This window comes from Salmo salar, chromosome 02, assembly GCF_965601325.2.
Source record: "Salmo salar chromosome 02, fSalSal1, whole genome shotgun sequence".
In the NCBI taxonomy this organism is placed as follows: Eukaryota; Metazoa; Chordata; class Actinopteri; order Salmoniformes; family Salmonidae; genus Salmo; species Salmo salar.
This window is the reverse complement of record NC_138292.1, coordinates 74,772,404-74,790,890: the sequence shown is the minus strand read 5'-3', so window position 1 is coordinate 74,790,890 and position 18,487 is coordinate 74,772,404. Positions and strand designations below refer to the sequence as shown.

At 47.3% G+C, this 18,487-nt stretch overlaps 1 protein-coding gene across 3 annotated transcripts; it reads right to left on the bottom strand.

Annotated features, from left to right (window-relative positions):
- Positions 1-4,441: 4,441 nt before the first annotated feature.
- LOC106592176 (uncharacterized) lies at positions 4,442-18,480 on the bottom strand. Of its 3 annotated transcripts, none has more exons than XR_014382009.1 (8): positions 18,226-18,480; positions 17,955-17,997; positions 17,163-17,281; positions 15,071-17,062; positions 14,876-14,988; positions 9,651-9,737; positions 5,026-5,215; positions 4,442-4,988 (listed from the first exon to the last, which is right to left on the bottom strand). XR_014382009.1 is itself a non-coding variant. In XM_045709627.2 (7 exons), exons 2-7 carry the CDS (start codon positions 17,980-17,982, stop codon positions 5,107-5,109), a joined length of 2,451 nt encoding a protein of 816 aa, XP_045565583.1. In that variant the 5' UTR covers positions 17,983-17,997; positions 18,226-18,479; the 3' UTR covers positions 4,446-5,106. The 3 variants fall into 3 exon arrangements, 1 of the variants encoding a protein (XP_045565583.1); XR_014382008.1 differs by having other exon boundaries at positions 4,447-4,988; positions 15,071-17,065; positions 18,226-18,479; XM_045709627.2 differs by having other exon boundaries at positions 4,446-5,215; positions 15,071-17,065; positions 18,226-18,479.
- Positions 18,481-18,487: the final 7 nt, after the last annotated feature.

Below are 18,487 nucleotides of genomic sequence, written 5' to 3'. Positions count from 1 at the left end.
AGCAGATTTCGTGCGTTTTTTTGTGGTTTAATTCGTGAGAAAATACAATAATTTAAACACGATAGCCAATTTTTTCTTAATTGTTGAACGTTATGAATATACCTAATGTTGTATTTATTCATCCCGTATTATAAATGGTGTTTGTATTGCTATATATAATGTTTTTGATTTTTCTGAGCAGACTTTCTGAACAGAATTTGTGAGAAAAGACACATTTATGTGCGACTTAATCCGTGGGAAAAACATTTTTATTAATGCCAACGCTGTTTTCTATGCTTGATTTCGCTTAATACTAATACTTTGGGATACTGGTGCACTTGTAGTCAGAAAGGCCTTTTTTTTCGTGAAGGCAACAGTACACGATATTCTTCATAAGGCATTTCATATTTCGTGGAGCCTAAATCACACAATTTTCTTCATAATGCATTTAATACAAGTTAAACAGGTTAATGTAAAAATAATAAATTATGTTGGTTTACACTTATGGCTCTTCCAAGGCCGTTTTATGATGATTTTTACGGTGTCAATCATGTCAGCGAGTCAGAAATGTCAGTTTCCTAGTAACGACTAGCACGTGAATGCCGTATTATGCTGGCTTCATATTCTCCTGGGACACTGGAAAATGGGAAGTCGTAACTCCGACATGATTGTGTTCAAGTTCTTTTCAAGTCGGAACAATTCTTAAGACAATAGATTGGCAACAATATTTTCTCCGTTTCCCACTTGTAATTCCAATTTTGAGGGTCATTCAAGTGAAACTTCCCAGTCGGAACTAGAATTTCCGATAACTCCGATGGTATATGAACATGGCATTAGTATGTGCGCTCGACAACAGTAGGGGCTGGTTCGCGTTGTGTCCAGCCCCAAAACGCATTCCCGACCACTGCGGACTGAGTGTCAGTATCCTGCTATGTGTCCGTGCAGTCAACTAGTAGAATTATTGTCTGTGACGTAAGTATGGTGATTATTATTAAGGTTCTGGTCGTCTGACATACCAACAAGTAGGCTATACAATAAACAAGATAACTTTAGAACTAAGAAACTAAAGTAATAATAAAAAAAATAATATATATATATATACAATTATCATATGTTTGGTTGCTTTGAGACTGAGTCGTGTCTACACAATATTATTTACAAGGAGCGGTTCCGATCTTTTTCACATAGTCTACATCTGTCTGCAGTTTTATTTTATGGGTGATCTTTTCCATTAAATACAGTTCTTTCAGTCTACCACTCTACTCTTCCATAGTACGAATGTCCAGGTTTAACCAATGCGCTTTAATACATTTATTGGCTGCAGACAAGAGGATATTCAACAGGTAGGCATTTTGAAACCGTTCAGGGATTACTCCAAGTAATGGGCCTCTTTGGGCTCTCCGCCAGGGAAAATGTATATACATATATGTGTATATATATTTATTTTTTAATCAATGGCAATACTATTTTCTAAGCTTGATTTCACTTAATATTTGTGGGTATTGTTGCGCTCATTGCAGTCAGAAAACATGTTGGCCGACCAAAACCCTTGCTGGTGATGTTGCCCATATACGCTACCGTTCAAACGTTTGGGGTCACTTAGAAATCTTCTTGTTTTTGAAAGAAAAGCAATTTTTTTTGTCCATTAAAATAACATCAAATTGATCAGAAATACAGTGTAGACATTGTTAATGTTGTAAATGACTATTGTAGCTGGAAACGGCAGATTTTTAATGGAATATCTACATAGGAGTACAGAGGCCCATTATCAGCAACCATCACTCCTGTGTTCCAATGGCACGCTGTGTTAGCTAATCCAAGAAGGCCAGCATCCCGGAGTCGCCTCTTCACTGTTGACGTTGAGACTGGTGTTTTGTGGGTACTATTTAATGAAGCTGCCAGTTGAGGACTTGTGAGGCGTCTGTTTCTCAAACTAGAGACTCTTGAGCAGTTGTGCACCGGGGCCTCCCACTCCTTTTTCTATTCTGGTTAGAGCCAGTTTGCACTGTTTTGTGAAGTAGTACACAGCGTTGTACGAGATCTTCAGTTATATGGAACAATGAGGCGTGCATGGCCACGCAGTCATGGGTGAACAGGGAGTACAGGAGGGAGCTGAAGACGCACCCTTGTGGGAACCCTGTGACGAGGATCAGCGAAGTGGAGGTGTTGTTTCCTACCTCCACCAACTGGGGGCGGCCCGTCAGGAAGTCCAGGACCCAGTTGCACAGGACGGGGTTCAGACCCAGGGCCCCGAGCTTAATGATGAGCTTGGAGAGTACTATGGTGTTGAATACTGAGCTATAGTCAATGAACAGCATTCTTACATAGGTATTCCTCTTGTCCAGATGGGATAAGGCAGTGTGCAGTGCGATGGCGAGTGCATCGTCTGTGGATCTATTGGGGTGGTAAGCAAATTGAAGTGGGTCTACGGTGTCAGGTAAGGTGGAGGTGATATGATCCTTAACTAGCCTCTCAAAGCACTTCATGATGACAGAAGTGAGTGCTATGGGGCGATAGTCATTTAGTTCAGTTATCTTTGCCTTCTTGGGTACAGGAACAATGGTGGACAACTTGAAACAAGTGGGGACAGCAGACTGGGATAGGGAGAGATTGAATATGTCCATAAACACTCCAGCCAGCTGGTCTGCGCATGCTCTGAGGACACGGCTTGAGATGCCGTCTGGCCCGGCAACCTTGCGAGGGTTAACATGCTTAAATGTCTTACTCAAGTCGGCCACGGAGGAGAGCACACAGTCCTTGGTAGCGGCCGCGTTGGTGGCACTGCGTTATCCTCGAAGCGGGCGAAGAAGGTGTTTTGCTTGTCTGGACGCAAGACGTCGGTGTCCGAGACATGGCTGGTTTTCAATCTGTAGTCCAGCCACGTCGAGCACAACGCATATAAGAATATCAAAGTAAATGAATGGAAATAAAGGCTTTCCAGGCAGTTTGAATGTATATTGTTCTTTGTGCAGAATCTGTGTATGTTGATCTACAACTCAGATGCGCATCATGATTTCAACAGAGACGGCGACTTGGAACATATCCAATCCTCCCATGTGATCATCCTCTTTCCTGATAAGTGAAGTATGCAACAAAACAATGTGGTTGTAATCGCTAGTATGTGACGTTATGGAGAATCAATGTGATTAATAAAGATTAATTGTTTGACACATTCCTTCTCCACTCATGATTACTGGAATGATTCGATGAACCAGGAGAAATGTTACAAAAGAATGGAACTGTTGTCCCCCTTTACCCCTACCTTCACCTACAAATGACCTCGACTAACCTGTACCCCCGCACATTGACTCGATACTGGTACCCACTGTATACAGCCTCCTTATTGTTATTTTATTGTGTTACTTTTTATTTTTTACTTTACTTCATTCAGTAAATATTTTCTTAACTCTATTTCTTGAACTGCATTGTTGGTTAAGGGCTTGTAAATAAGCATTTCACGGTAAGGTCTACACCTGTTGTATTCGGGCGCATGTGACAAATAACATTTGATTTGATACTTGTGTTTTCCTGACTCTTATTTTAAAACGACATGCTCTAATCTAACTGTAGAGCTGCAAATCTACAGGCCTAATATCACTATTATAAGAACATCACTATTGACAACAGCACAACTGCTATAATAATAACAATAATATCTGTATTGGCTACTCCTGAGTGTCTTAATTATCAGAGAGGTGACCCTAAAAAGGGGTCCCTGTCTGCACATCATGTGTGTGTCCCAAATGGCATTGTATTTCCGAAATAGTGCCCTACTTTTGATCAGGGGCCATAGGCCTGTGGACTATGGCCCCTGTGCACTATATAGGGCTGTGATCTAAAGTAGTGCACTATATAGGGCTGTGGTCTAAAGTAGTGCACTATATAGGTCTGTGGTCTAAAGTAGTGCACTATATAGGGCTGTGGTCTAAAGTAGTGCACTATATAGGGCTGTGGTCTAAAGTAGTGCACTATATAGGGCTGTGGTCTAAAGTAGTGCACTATATAGGTCTGTGGTCTAAAGTAGTGTGCTATATAGGGCTGTGGTCTAAAGTAGTGCACTATATAGGGCTGTGGTCTAAAGTAGTGCACTATATAGGGCTGTGGTCTAAAGTAGTGCACTATATAGGGCTGTGGTCTAAAGTAGTGCACTATATAGGGCTGTGGTCTAAAGTAGTGCACTATATAGGGCTGTGATCTAAAGTAGTGCACTATATAGGTCTGTGGTCTAAAGTAGTGCACTATATAGGGCTGTGGTCTAAAGTAGTGCACTATATAGGGCTGTGGTCTAAAGTAGTGCACTATATAGGGCTATGGTCTAAAGTAGTGCACTATATAGGGCTGTGGTCTAAAGTAGTGCACTATATAGGTCTGTGGTCTAAAGTAGTGCACTATATAGGTCTGTGGTCTAAAGTAGTGCACTATATAGGTCTGTGGTCTAAAGTAGTGCACTATATAGGGCTGTGGTCTAAAGTAGTGCACTATATAGGGCATTGTCTACAGGTGGACTTTAGATCTTAGTGGTAAAGGTGATCTTTATGTTGGGAATCTTTTCAGACTGGTTAGTTATAAAAGCAACATGTTTCATGGAGCCACGACTGACATGAGATGTACAATAACCAAAGATTCACCTTAGTAATGATTTATTTTATAACACATTCTACAAAACACAGTAACTACATACTGTTCCAAACTGATGTCCTCAGCATTAGGAAAGACAGAGGAGAAGAAAAGAACCCTTAAATGGTATTATAGACCAGCATTATTATTATAATGTTGTGTCCATATAACTTGACAAACATTCAGTTCTAATCTGGGTTGATACTTTGGATCATTGTTCTCAAACTGATCTTGAGTTTTCAAGTCAAAACATAAATACAAATCAACTTTCAAGTGAGCCTCCGCTATGTGAAGACTGTTACCCATGAGCCTTTGGGGCATTGGATGATGGTTCGCTGTAGGTCCCAAATGGCACCTTGTTTCCTATATAGTGTACTACTGTTGACCAGAGCCTTATTCCCTATATAGTGTGCTACTGTTGACCAGAGCCTTATTCCCTATATAGTGTCTATGGGCCCAGGTCAAAAGTAGGGCACTATATAGGGAATAGGGTGCTATTTGGAAGGCACTCTAGATCTCAGAGCGTCGTGGGGGGAAGACGCGGCGTGGGGGAGGCCTCGCTGTCTTGTTGCCACGGCGAAGAGACTCTAGCTCCCGATGGGTAGCCATCACTGCCCGACTGAAAGAGAAAGGGATGAAGGAGGGAGAGATAGAGATGGAGGGAGGAAAGAAAAGAGGGAGAGAAAAGGAGAAAAGAGAAGGATAGGGGAGGGAGGAAGAGATGCATTGGGAGAGAGCGATATTATTTTCAGTTGCTATTTTTACTACTACTTACAAAACATCTGATCACCACTGTCATGCAAATTGAATTGAGAGAGAGATGAAAGAGAGAGCAGAGCAGGACAAGATCTCTCTTCGTGACGACTCCCCCATCCTGAGTCAGTCTGAACACACCTCTTCAAACTGTTCTGCAGACGAGGATAGTCACCCCCCCAGCACTGAACACACCCAGGTCCCACAACTGCACTGCTCCTCCATCATTGAGAGGGATACATTCACAGAGCTGGAGAGAGACATGGTGGAGCTCAGAGAGTTAGTCCACACAATCCAGACAGAACAAACCCACAAAACAGACCAGCACAACAACACTCCTCCAACAAGACCCGGAGGTGGAGATGGAAGGACGTCTGCGCGAGCTGGCTGCTCTACGGACTGAGGTGAGAACTTAAAGAGGAGGGAGAGCAACACATTGTACAGCAAACAGTAGTGAAGGAGGGAGAGGCATACGTGGTACAGCTAACAGTAGTGAAGGAGGGAGAGGAACACGTGGTACAGTTAACAGTAGTGAAGGAGGAGAGAGTTGAATACATGGTACAGCTAACAGCAGTGAAGGAGGGAGAGGACACGTGGTACAGCTAACAGTAGTGAAGGAGGGAGAGGAACACGTGGTACAGCTAACAGTAGTGAAGGAGGGAGAGGAACACGTGGTACAGCTAACAGTAGTGAAGGAGGAGGGAGAGGAATACATGGTACAGCTAACAGCAGTGAAGGAGGGAGAGGCACACGGGGTACAGCTAACAGTAGTGAAGGAGGGAGAGGAACACGTGGTACAGCTAACAGTAGTGAAGGAGGGAGAGGAACACGTGGTACAGCTAACAGTAGTGAAGGAGGAGGGAGAAGAACACGTGGTACAGCTAACAGCAGTGAAGGAGGAGGGAGAGGAATACATGGTACAGCTAACAGCAGTGAAGGAGGGAGAGGAACACGTGGTACAGCTAACAGTAGTGAAGGAGGGAGAGGCACACGTGGTACAGCTAACAGTAGTGAAGGAGGGAGAGGAACACGTGGTACAGCTAACAGTAGTGAAGGAGGAGGGAGAGGAACACATGGTTCAGCTAACAGCAGTGAAGGAGGGAGAGGAACACATGGTACAGCTAACAGTAGTGAAGGAGGAAGGAGAGGAACACATGGTACAGCTAACAGTAGTGAAGAAGGAGGGAGAGGAACACGTGGTACAGCTAACAGCAGTGAAGGAGGAGGGAGAGGAACACGTGGTACAGCTAACAGTAGTGAAGGAGGAGGGAGAGGAATACGTGGTACAGCTAACAGTAGTGAAGGAGGAGGGAGAGGAACACGTGGTACAGCTAACAGTAGTGAAGGAGGGAGAGGAACACGTGGTACAGCTAACAGTAGTGAAGGAGGGAGAGGAACACGTGGTACAGCTAACAGTAGTGAAGGAGGAGGGAGAGGGATACATGGTACAGCTAACAGCAGTGAAGGAGAAGAGGAACACGTGGTACAGCTAACAGCAGTGAAGGAGGAGGGAGAGGAACACGTGGTACAGCTAACAGCAGTGAAGGAGGAGGGAGAGGAACACATGGTACAGCTAACAGCAGTGAAGGAGGAGGGAGAGGAACACGTGGTACAGCTAACAGCAGTGAAGGAGGAAGAGGAACACGTGGTACAGCTAACAGTAGTGAAGGAGGGAGAGGAACACGTGGTACATGCTAACAGTAGTGAAGGAGGAGGGAGAGGAATACATGGTACAGCTAACAGCAGTGAAGGAGGGAGAGGCACACGGGGTACAGCTAACAGTAGTGAAGGAGGGAGAGGAACACGTGGTACAGCTAACAGTAGTGAAGGAGGGAGAGGAACACGTGGTACAGCTAACAGTAGTGAAGGAGGAGGGAGAAGAACACGTGGTACAGCTAACAGCAGTGAAGGAGGAGGGAGAGGAATACATGGTACAGCTAACAGCAGTGAAGGAGGGAGAGGAACACGTGGTACAGCTAACAGTAGTGAAGGAGGGAGAGGCACACGTGGTACAGCTAACAGTAGTGAAGGAGGGAGAGGAACACGTGGTACAGCTAACAGTAGTGAAGGAGGAGGGAGAGGAACACATGGTTCAGCTAACAGCAGTGAAGGAGGGAGAGGAACACATGGTACAGCTAACAGTAGTGAAGGAGGAAGGAGAGGAACACATGGTACAGCTAACAGTAGTGAAGAAGGAGGGAGAGGAACACGTGGTACAGCTAACAGCAGTGAAGGAGGAGGGAGAGGAACACGTGGTACAGCTAACAGTAGTGAAGGAGGAGGGAGAGGAATACGTGGTACAGCTAACAGTAGTGAAGGAGGAGGGAGAGGAACACGTGGTACAGCTAACAGTAGTGAAGGAGGGAGAGGAACACGTGGTACAGCTAACAGTAGTGAAGGAGGGAGAGGAACACGTGGTACAGCTAACAGTAGTGAAGGAGGAGGGAGAGGGATACATGGTACAGCTAACAGCAGTGAAGGAGAAGAGGAACACGTGGTACAGCTAACAGCAGTGAAGGAGGAGGGAGAGGAACACGTGGTACAGCTAACAGCAGTGAAGGAGGAGGGAGAGGAACACATGGTACAGCTAACAGCAGTGAAGGAGGAGGGAGAGGAACACGTGGTACAGCTAACAGCAGTGAAGGAGGAAGAGGAACACGTGGTACAGCTAACAGTAGTGAAGGAGGAAGGAGAGGAACACATGGTTCAGCTAACAGCAGTGAAGGAGGGAGAGGAACACATGGTACAGCTAACAGTAGTGAAGGAGGAAGGAGAGGAACACATGGTACAGCTAACAGCAGTGAAGGAGGAGGGAGATGAACACGTGGTACAGCTAACAGCAGTGAAGGAGGAGAGAGAGGAACACATGGTACAGCTAACAGTAGTGAAGAAGGAGGGAGAGGAACACGTGGTACAGCTAACAGTAGTGAAGGAGGAGGGAGAGGAACACGTGGTACAGCTAACAGTAGTGAAGGAGGAGGGAGAGGAATACGTGGTACAGCTAACAGTAGTGAAGGAGGGAGAGGAACACGTGGTACAGCTAACAGTAGTGAAGGAGGAGGGAGAGGAATACGTGGTACAGCTAACAGTAGTGAAGGAGGGAGAGGAACACGTGGTACAGCTAACAGTAGTGAAGGAGGGAGAGGAACACGTGGTACAGCTAACAGTAGTGAAGGAGGAGGGAGAGGAACACGTGGTACAGCTAACAGTAGTGAAGGAGGAGGGAGAAGAACACGTGGTACAGCTAACAGCAGTGAAGGAGGAGGGAGAGGAACACGTGGTACAGCTAACAGCAGTGAAGGAGGAAGAGGAACACGTGGTACAGCTAACAACAGTGAAGGAGGAGGGAGAGGCACACGTGGTACAGCTAACAGCAGTGAAGGAGGAGGGAGAGGAACACGTGGTACAGCTAACAGCAGTGAAGGAGGAGGGAGAGGAACACGTGGTACAGCTAACAGCAGTGAAGGAGGATGAGGAACACGTGGTACAGCTAACAGCAGTGAAGGAGGAGGGAGAGGGACACGTGGTACAGCTAACAGCAGTGAAGGAGGAGGGAGAGGAACACATGGTACAGCTAACAGCAGTGAAGGAGGAGGGAGAGGGACATGTGGTACAGCTAACAGTAGTGAAGGAGGAGGGAGAGGAATACGTGGTACAGCTAACAGTAGTGAAGGAGGGAGAGGAATACGTGGTACAGCTAACAGTAGTGAAGGAGGGAGAGGCACACGTGGTACAGCTAACAGTAGTGAAGGAAGAGGGAGAGGAACACGTGGTACAGCTAACAGTAGTGAAGGAGGGAGAGGAATACGTGGTACAGCTAACAGTAGTGAAGGAGGGAGAGGAACACGTGGTACAGCTAACAGTAGTGAAGGAAGAGGGAGAGGAACACATGGTACAGCTAACAGCAGTGAAAGGGGAGAGGAATACGTGGTACAGCTAACAGTAGTGAAGGAGGGAGAGGAACACGTGGTACAGCTAACAGTAGTGAAGGAGGAGGGAGAGGAATACGTGGTACAGCTAACAGTAGTGAAGGAGGAGGGAGAGGAATACGTGGTACAGCTAACAGCAGTGTTTAGAACCTCATCCCCTGTTCTCCTCCTCTCCTGTGTTAACTAAGGAGGAGAGATCCTAATCTATGTGTCCATCTGAGCAGACAGCCATCTAGCCAATCAGAGCTCAGAGATCTGTGGGGCGGATCAGGCTGACTTCTAAAGTTCATTAGGTCAAAGGTCATCACTAGGAGAAAGTGGTGAAGAAGTAGAAGGATGGAGGGAGAGGAGGGAAAAGAGAGGAACACTCACTTTAGGTAGGAGAGTTCTCTGATCAGGCCACAGACCAGTTCTGTAGCGTCTTCGTGCCCTTCCTCTTTCTCCTCTTCCTCTTTCTCACTAGTTAAGGGGAAGAGAGAGACAGAGAATGGCACCATTCCCTATATAATGCACTACATTTGACCAGAGCCACATGTGCGCTATATGAGGAATAATGGTTCATCGTAGGCTTTAAAACAAGCGAATACAAATTTCTAAAATTGTGTACTGGTTCTAGGAAGATGGATAAATGTACAGTTGAAGTCGGATGTTTATATACACCTCAGCCAAATACATTTAAACTCAGTTTTTCACAATTCCTGACATTTAATCCTAGTCAAAATTCCCTGTCTTAGGTCAGTTAGGATCACCACTTTATTTTAAGAATGTGAAATGTCAGAATAATAGTAGATAGAATGATTTATTTCAGATTTTATTTCTTTCATCACATTCCCAGTGGGTCAGAAGTTTACATACACTCAATTAGTATTTGGTAGCATTGTCTTTAAGTTGTTTAACTTCAGTCAAACGTTTCGGGTAGCCTTCCAAAAGCTTCCCATAATAAATTGGGTGAATTTTGGCCTATTCCTCTTGACAGAGCTGGTGTAACTGAGTCAGGTTTCTAGGCCTCCTTGCTTGCACACGCTTTTTCAGTTCTGGAAGTATGCTTGGGGTCATTGTCCATTTGGGAGACCCATTTGTGACCAAGCTTTAACTCCCTGACTGATGTCTTGAGATGTTGCTTCAATATATCCAGATAATTTCCCTTCCTCATGATGCCATCTATTTTGTGAAGTGCACCAGTCCCTTCTGTAGCAAAGCACCCCCCCACAACATGATGCTGCCACCCCTGTGCTTCACGTTTGGGATGGTGTTCTTCGGCTTGCAAGCCTCGCCCTTTTTCCTCCAAACATAATAATGGTCATTATGGCCAAACAGTTCAATTTTTGCTTCATCAGACCAGAGGACATTTCTCCAAAAAGTACGATCTTTGTCCCCATGTGCAGTTGCAAACCGTAGTCTGGCTTTTTTTATGGTGGTTTTGGAGCAGTGGCTTCTTCCTTGCTGAGCGGCCTTTCAGGTTATTTCAATATAGGACTCGTTTTACTGTGGATATAGATACTTTTGTGCCTGTTTCCTCCAGCATCTTCACAAGGTCCTTTACTGTTGTTCTGGGATTGATTCGCACTTTTCGCACCAAAGTACATTCATCTCTAGGAGACAGAACACGTCTCCTTCCGGAGCGGTATGACAGCTGCGTGGTCCCATGGTGTTTATACTTGCGTACTATTGTTTGTACAGATGAACGTGGTAACTTCAGGCCTTTGGAAATTGCTCCCAAGGATGAACCAGACTTGTGGAGGTCGCCAATTCTTTTTCTGGGGTCTTGGCTGATTTCCTTTGATTTTCCCATGATGTTAACCTCTCTGGGCTAGGCGGGACGAATTCGTCCCACCTACGTAACAGCCAGTTGAATCCTGTGGCGCGATTTTCAAAACCTTTGAAATGCTATTACTTCAATTTCTCAAACATATGACTATTTTACAGCTATTTAAAGACAAGACTCTCGTTAATCTAACCACACTGTCCAATTTCAAAAAGGCTTTACAACGAAAGCAAAACATTAGATTATGTCAGCAGTACCAAGCCAGAAATAATCAGACACCCATTTTTCAAGCTAGCATATAATGTCACAAAAACCCAGAAGACAGCTAAATGCAGCACTAACCTTTGATGATCTTCATCAGATGACAACCCTAGGACATTATGTTATACAATACATGCATGTTTTGTTCAATCAAGTTCATATTTATATCAAAAACCAGCTTTTTACATTAGCATGTGACGTTCAGAACTAGCATACCCCCCGCAAACTTCCGGCGAATTCACTAACAATTTACTAAATTACTCACGATAAACGTTCACAAAAAGCACAACAATTATTTTAAGAATTATAGATACAGAACTCCTCTATGCACTCGATATGTCCGATTTTAAAATAGCTTTTTGGTGAAAGCACATTTTGCAATATTCTAAGTACATAGCCCAGGCATCACGGGCTAGCTATTTAGACACCCGGCAAGTTTAGCACTCACCAATATCAGGTTTACTATTATAAAAGTTTGATTACCTTTTGTTGTCTTCGTCAGAATGCACTCCCAGGACTGCTACTTCAATAACAAATGTTGGTTTGGTCCAAAATAATCCATCGTTATATCCGAATAGCGGCGTTTTGTTCGTGCGTCCCAGACACTATCTGAAATGGTAAATCAGGGTCGTGCGCATGGCGCAATTCGTGACCAAAAAAATCTAAATATTCCATTACCGTACTTCGAAGCATGTCAACCGCTGTTTAAAATCCATTTTTATGCCATTTTTCTCGTAAAAAAGTGATAATATTCCGACCGGGAATGTCCATTTAGCTAAACAGAGGAAAGTAAACAAAGCTTTCGGGCGACACAGGCACGAGCCTGAGTCTCACAGTACTGTAACCAGCCACTACCCAAACGCGCTACTTTTTTTCAGCCAGAGCCTGCAAAGCCACGATTCAGCTTTTTACCGCCTTCTGAGACCCTATGGCAGCCGTAGGAAGTGTCACGGGACAGCTAAGATCCTCACTCTTCAATAAACAGAGACAAGAAGAACGACACCTTGTCAGACAGGCCACTTCCTGCATGAAACCTTCTCAGTTTTTTGCCTGCCAAATGAGTTCTGTTATACTCACAGACACCATTCAAACAGTTTTAGAAACTTTAGGGTGTTTTCTATCCATATGTAATAAGTATATGCATATTCTAGTTACTGGGTAGGAGTGGTAACCAGATTAAATCGGGTACGTTTTTTATCCGGCGGTGTAAATACTGCCCCCTTGCCCTAACAGGTTTTAAGCAAAGAGGCACTGAGTTTGAAGGTAAGCCTTGAAATACATCTGTCACGGTTGTCGTAGGAATGAGCGGACCAAAGTGCAGCGTGTGTGTCGTTCCACATTTTATTTATACTGTGAAACTATGCAATACATAAATACACTGAATGAAAAAACAACAAACCGTGACGCAGAGATGAACACATACACAACTCAAAATTAATCTCCCACAAAACCCATGTGGAGTATGATCTCCAATTAGAGACAACGAGGACCAGCTGCCTGTAATTGGAGATCATCCCAAACAAAAACCCCAACATAGAAACACAACACTAGAACCTAAACATAGAAATACAAAACATTAAAAAAAAAACTGTCACGCCCTGACCTACTCTACCATAGAAAATAACATCTTTCTATGGTCAGGACGTGACAGTACCCCCCCCCCCCCCCCCCAAAGGTGCGGACTCCGACCGCACCTAGACAAAACAACAACAACCCCCCCAATTAAAATAAAATAAAAATACAAAATAAAAAGGGAGGGCAGGGTGGGTAACTATTGTCTATGGCGGCTCTGGTGCAATACCCAGAACCCTATCATCCAGCGGATCCTCCAACAGAGGAGGCGGCTCCGGTTCGTAACCCCCGCTCCGCCCGCTGATCCCTCTGCTTCAGTACCACCGGACCGTGGATCGTCATCGGAGGAACTGGACTGTAGATCATCGCCGGAGGTTCTGGGCTGCAGGCTGTCTCAGGAGGTTCCGGACTGGAAACTGTCGCCGGAAGCTCCGGACTGGGAACTGTCGCCGGAAGCTCCGGACTGGGAACTGTCGCCGGTCGCCGGAAGCTCCGGACTGGAAACTGTCGCCGGAAGCTCCGGACTGGGAACTGTCGCCGGAAGCTCCGGACTGGGAACTGTCGCCGGAAGCTCCGGACTGGGAACTGTCGCCGGAAGCTCCGGACTGGGAACTGTCACCGGAAGCTCTGGACTGGGAACTGTCGCCGGAAGCCCCGGACTGGGAATGCGCACTGGAGGCCTGATGCGTGGGGCTGGCACAGGTGGCGCCAGACTAGTAACACGCACCTCAGGGCGAGTGCGGGGAGCAGGAACAGGACACCCTGGACTGGGCAGGCGCACTGGAGGCCTGATGCGTGGGGGTGGCACAGGTGGCGCCAGACTGGTGACATGCACCTCAGGGCAAGTGCGAGGAGCAGGCACAGGACGTACCAGGCGGGATAGACTCACTGATGGCCGGGTACGTGGGGCAGGCACAGGATATACTGGGCCATGGAAGCTCCGCATAACACGGAGGTCTTGAGCGTATAGCTGGCACAACCCATCCTGCCTGGATGCTTACTTTCGCCCGGCAAACGCGGGGAGCTGGCACAGGACGAACTGGGCTGTGAATATGCACTGGCGACACAGTGCGCAGCGCCGGCGCAGTTTATCCTGGACCGAGAAGGCGAACTGGAGACCAGGAGTGCTGAGCTGGCACCACCATTCCTGGCTGAATGCTCAACCTAGCACGGCAAATGCAGGGCGCGGGCACAGATCGCACCGGGGTGTGAATGCGCACTGGCGACACAATGCGCATCACCGCATAACACGGTGCTTGCTTCGTCACTCGCTCCCTACGGTAAGCACGGGGATCTGGCTCAGGTCTCCACCCTGACTCTGCCAATCTCCCTGTGTGCCCCCCCCAAAATGTTTTGGGGGCTGCCTCTCGCACTTGCCTCGTGGTTGGTATAATGCCTCATAGTATTGCCGCTCCGCTCTTGTTGCCTCGATTTCTTCTTTCGGACGGCGATACTCCCCAGCCTGACTCCAGGGTCCTTTCCCGTCCAGAATTTCCTCCCAAGTTCATTCCTGTTTCTCCTGGGCACGCTGCTTGGTCCTTTGGTGGTGGGTGATTCTGTCACGGCTGTCGTAGGAATGAGCGGACCAAAGTGCAGCGTGTGTGTCGTTCCACATGGAGATATCCCTCATCTACTCTCATCTCTGTCTCCAGGCCCAGAGGTAAAGATGGAGGAGATGGAGATATCCCTCATCTACTCTCATCTCTGTCTCCAGACCCAGAGGTAAAGATGGAGGAGAGATAGAGATATCCCTTCATCTACTAATTTCTGTCTCCAGGCCCAGAGATAAAGATGGAGGAGAGATAGAAATATCCCTCATCTACTCTCATCTCTCTCCCACTCTTCCTTTACCATCCTTCCTTCTCGTCCCTCTCTTTCTCACCCTTCCTTTCTCATTTCCTTATCTACCTGCCCCCTCATCTGCATATCAGCACTTCTCTCCTCCCCTCATGCCTGCATCTACCTCCTATACCCCCCCTCCTTCCTCCCCCTCTCTCACGTCAGAGTGATGGTGTTGAGTTGAGAGTCAGACACGTAGTTCAGAGCCAGCGCTCCAAACGGGTCAACGACAGTAGCATCATCATCGGCTCTGGTCAGGTCTGGGGTGGTGGACTGAAATACACAAACAATCAGGACTCAAACAAACAAACAAACAAACAAAGTAACAAACAAAGACGTCAACAAAAACACTCACATGGTTGTTCTCCTCCGAGCCACCAGGTGTCACTGCAGCCAGGTTGTTCTCCTCCGAGCCACCAGGTATCACTGCAGCCTGGTTGTTCTCCTCCGAGCCACCAGGTGTCACTGCAGCCTGGTTGTTCTCCTCCGAGCCACCAGGTGTCACTGCAGCCTGGTTGTTCTCCTCCGAGCCACCAGGTGTCACTGCAGCCTGGTTGTTCTCCTCCGAGCCACCAGGTGTCACTGCAGCCTGGTTGTTCTCCTCCGAGCCACCAGGTGTCACTGCAGCCTGGTTGTTCTCCTCCGAGCCACCAGGTGTCACTGCAGCCTGGTTGTTCTCCTCCGAGCCACCAGGTGTCACTGCAACCTGGTTGTTCTCCTCCGAGCCACCAGGTGTCACTGCAGCCTGGTTGTTCTCCTCCGAGCCACCTGGTGTCACTGCAGCCAGGTTGTTCTCCTCCGAGCCACCAGGTGTCACTGCAACCTGGTTGTTCTCCTCCGAGCTACCAGGTGTCACTGCAGCCTGGTTGTTCTCCTCCGAGCCACCAGTTGTCACTGCAGCCTGGTTGTTCCCCTCCCTTCCAGGACTTGGCTTTGTGGGGGGAGGCATGGTGGACTCTACTCTGTCAGCCGGGGCCAGACTGAGTGCCCGGGGGTTGTCCACAGTCCCAGCCCCTGCCCCATCTTCAGCCCCCCTCTCTCTCTGGGTAGGTGAGCTCTGAACCTCTCCGTGGTGCTCCCTCTCTGTCCCAACCTCCAGAGGGATAGAGGTAGGGGTGGTGGTGGAGGATGGTGTAGGGGCCCTAGGGGGGCTCTCCTCTGGCTCATTAGACCCACAGCCCCCCCTGTCCCCCTCCTGGTTCTTCTCCACAACCCCCTCTGTGTCTAGCTCTTCTTCCCCCAACACCACAGGCTGCTCACTGCCCAGTGCGTCCACCTCCAGGCCGGTCCGGAGACCCTCTCCTGTGACCTGCTCTGGCCCAGAATAAGCCACTTCGCTGGGGCCTGCATGGCTTGCCTCTCCCCCTGACTGAAGCTGCTCCTCATCTAACTTCTCCTCCTCTTCTTTCTCTTTCTTCGTCTGCTCAGTGGTACTCCCCAGAGGAGCGGATGGAGGGATGGATGAAAAGAGGGACGGATCAGAGGATAATGTTGCTGCAGTTCCCTCTACAGCCACCAGGTTGGCATCACCACCACCACTATCACCACTCTGCTCGATGTCCTCCTCTCTCTCTTTCTCCACTTTCTCCTCCTCCGCTTTCCTCACCAGCACCATCTCTTCTCCCTCCCTCCCTCCTTCCGTCACACTCTTTCTTTCCTTCTGCCGCTCCTCCTCTATTCCTCTCCTCCTCTCCCTCTCTCTCTCTCCCAGACCACACATCCCCATTCTCCTTCTCCTCTTCTTCACTGGTGCTTCCACAGATCTGTCCTCCTCCACTGGAGGCCCCTCCCTCCCACCACCCAGACAAACACCTCTGTCATCTATAGCCTCCTGCTGTTCACTGTCGAGCTCCTCCATTTTGGGCTTCGGGTTCTTCTCTCCACACTGCTCCTCTTCATTGTCGGTTTGACTGTCCCCGTCCCCAACGTTGACCTCCTTGGAGGGAAGCAGGGAGGGCTGAGGGCGTTCTCCCACACCCACTGCTACAGTCAGTGGGTGTGGGGGGAAGCTGAGGAAACTCTGTGTCTTGATGTCTTCTTCTTCTTTACCCTCGTCATCTTTAACGGAGGACTCCACACTATGGTCTTCCTGTGGACTATCTCCACCATCCTGATTGGTTGGAACTGATTCCTCTGTGCCCTCCCTCTCCACAGCCCCTCCAATGGCCTGTTCTCCCTCGAAGCCAGTCACAACCGCACTTTCCTCCACTGGATCACCCTCTTGCTTGGGTGCAGTGGTATCTCTCGCTTTGTTAGCCTGCTCAGATGGATGGGTAGTACAGGCCGTCAGAGGGTGGTGGGGATCTTTAGGAGAAGAGGAGGTGTTTAACACTCTTCCCTCAGTGTCCTGCTGCACAAGCAGAGGAGGAGGAATCAGTTAGAACACAGCAACATTTGAATTGTAACTGACAAACGCTCAACCAGCAAATGGAACTTCTGTTGCCTACCTGTTCTAGGTGTGAGGGCTGTGCTTCCACTGCCTCTCCAGAGGGGGCGATCTCCTCTGACTCATCCCAGCACTTTCTCTTCCTTGATCTGAGTGACCTAGGCGGGGGAGGTGTGAAACCTGGAGAGAAAATGTCAACGTTATGCTAAGGAAATGTCCTTTCTTTCACACATACATTAGCAAACAGGTGGACTGGCAACCTTCAACTTTGTTTTTCAATATCTTGCTAGCAGCATACCACCCTGCATCCCACTGCTAGCTTACTTCTGAAGCTAAGCAGGTTTGGTCCTGGATGGGAGACCAGATGCTGTTGGAGGGCCAGTAGGAGGCACTCTTTCCTCTAGTCTAAAAAAATATTGGGCAGTGATTAGGGACATTGCCCTGTGTAGGGTGCTGCCTTTTGGATGGGATGTTAAATGGGTGTCCTGACTCTCTGTGGTCACTAAAAGATCCCATGGCACTTATTGTAAGAGTAGAGGTGTTAACAAAGGTGTCTGGGGTAAATTCCCCATCTGGCCCTCATACCATCATGGTCACCTAATCATCCCTAGCTTCCAATTGGCTCATTCATCCCTGTAACTATTTCCCAGGTTGTTGCTGAAACTGAGAATGTGTTCTCAGTCGACTTACCTGGTTAAATAAAAATCTCTAATAAATTCAACTATGTTGGATGAAAGTTATGTCCAGGTATTCACTTTAGGAATGAATGATTTCAACCAATGAAAGCATTGGAGATCATTTAAGCCCCAATATACAGTTGATGTGAATTTAATGGGGGCTATTTCAGCCTTACTTGTGGTTTGCTTTCGTCTTTTGGTCATCCTCCCAAAATAGCTCTTCAAATGCCATGCAAAACCAAAACAGAGACAAAGTGTCAGTTGGCTAAGTTAGCTACAATGATTTGCCAATTATATCAGATATCATGACAATGGCAAAACATCTCATTCAAAACAAAGACAACTAGCCAATAACATCTATCTAGCTAATACTTTTGAATTTTGATGGTAGATTTTAGATTCTCCTCAAGCTCTTGGTCTGGTCACAACTGTAGCTAACTAGCCTACCTGGCAGTGCAGATCAAGGATTGTGAGTGGTCTCTCTTGCTAGCTAGCTATCAAACTTTTGGCACTCTCACTGAAACATATAGCTACAGTGCATACCAAGCACAACTGGCTTGCTACGATTAAAACACATCTAATGTTCAGTGACGAATATGAGATTTTTGGCACATAACTTCGATTTAACCTCACAGCTAGACACTTGTTAGAATATTTTCCAGCGATTTCTGGGCGTGTCCTTCAAACGCCGTAAAGCAAGGTGGTCGCG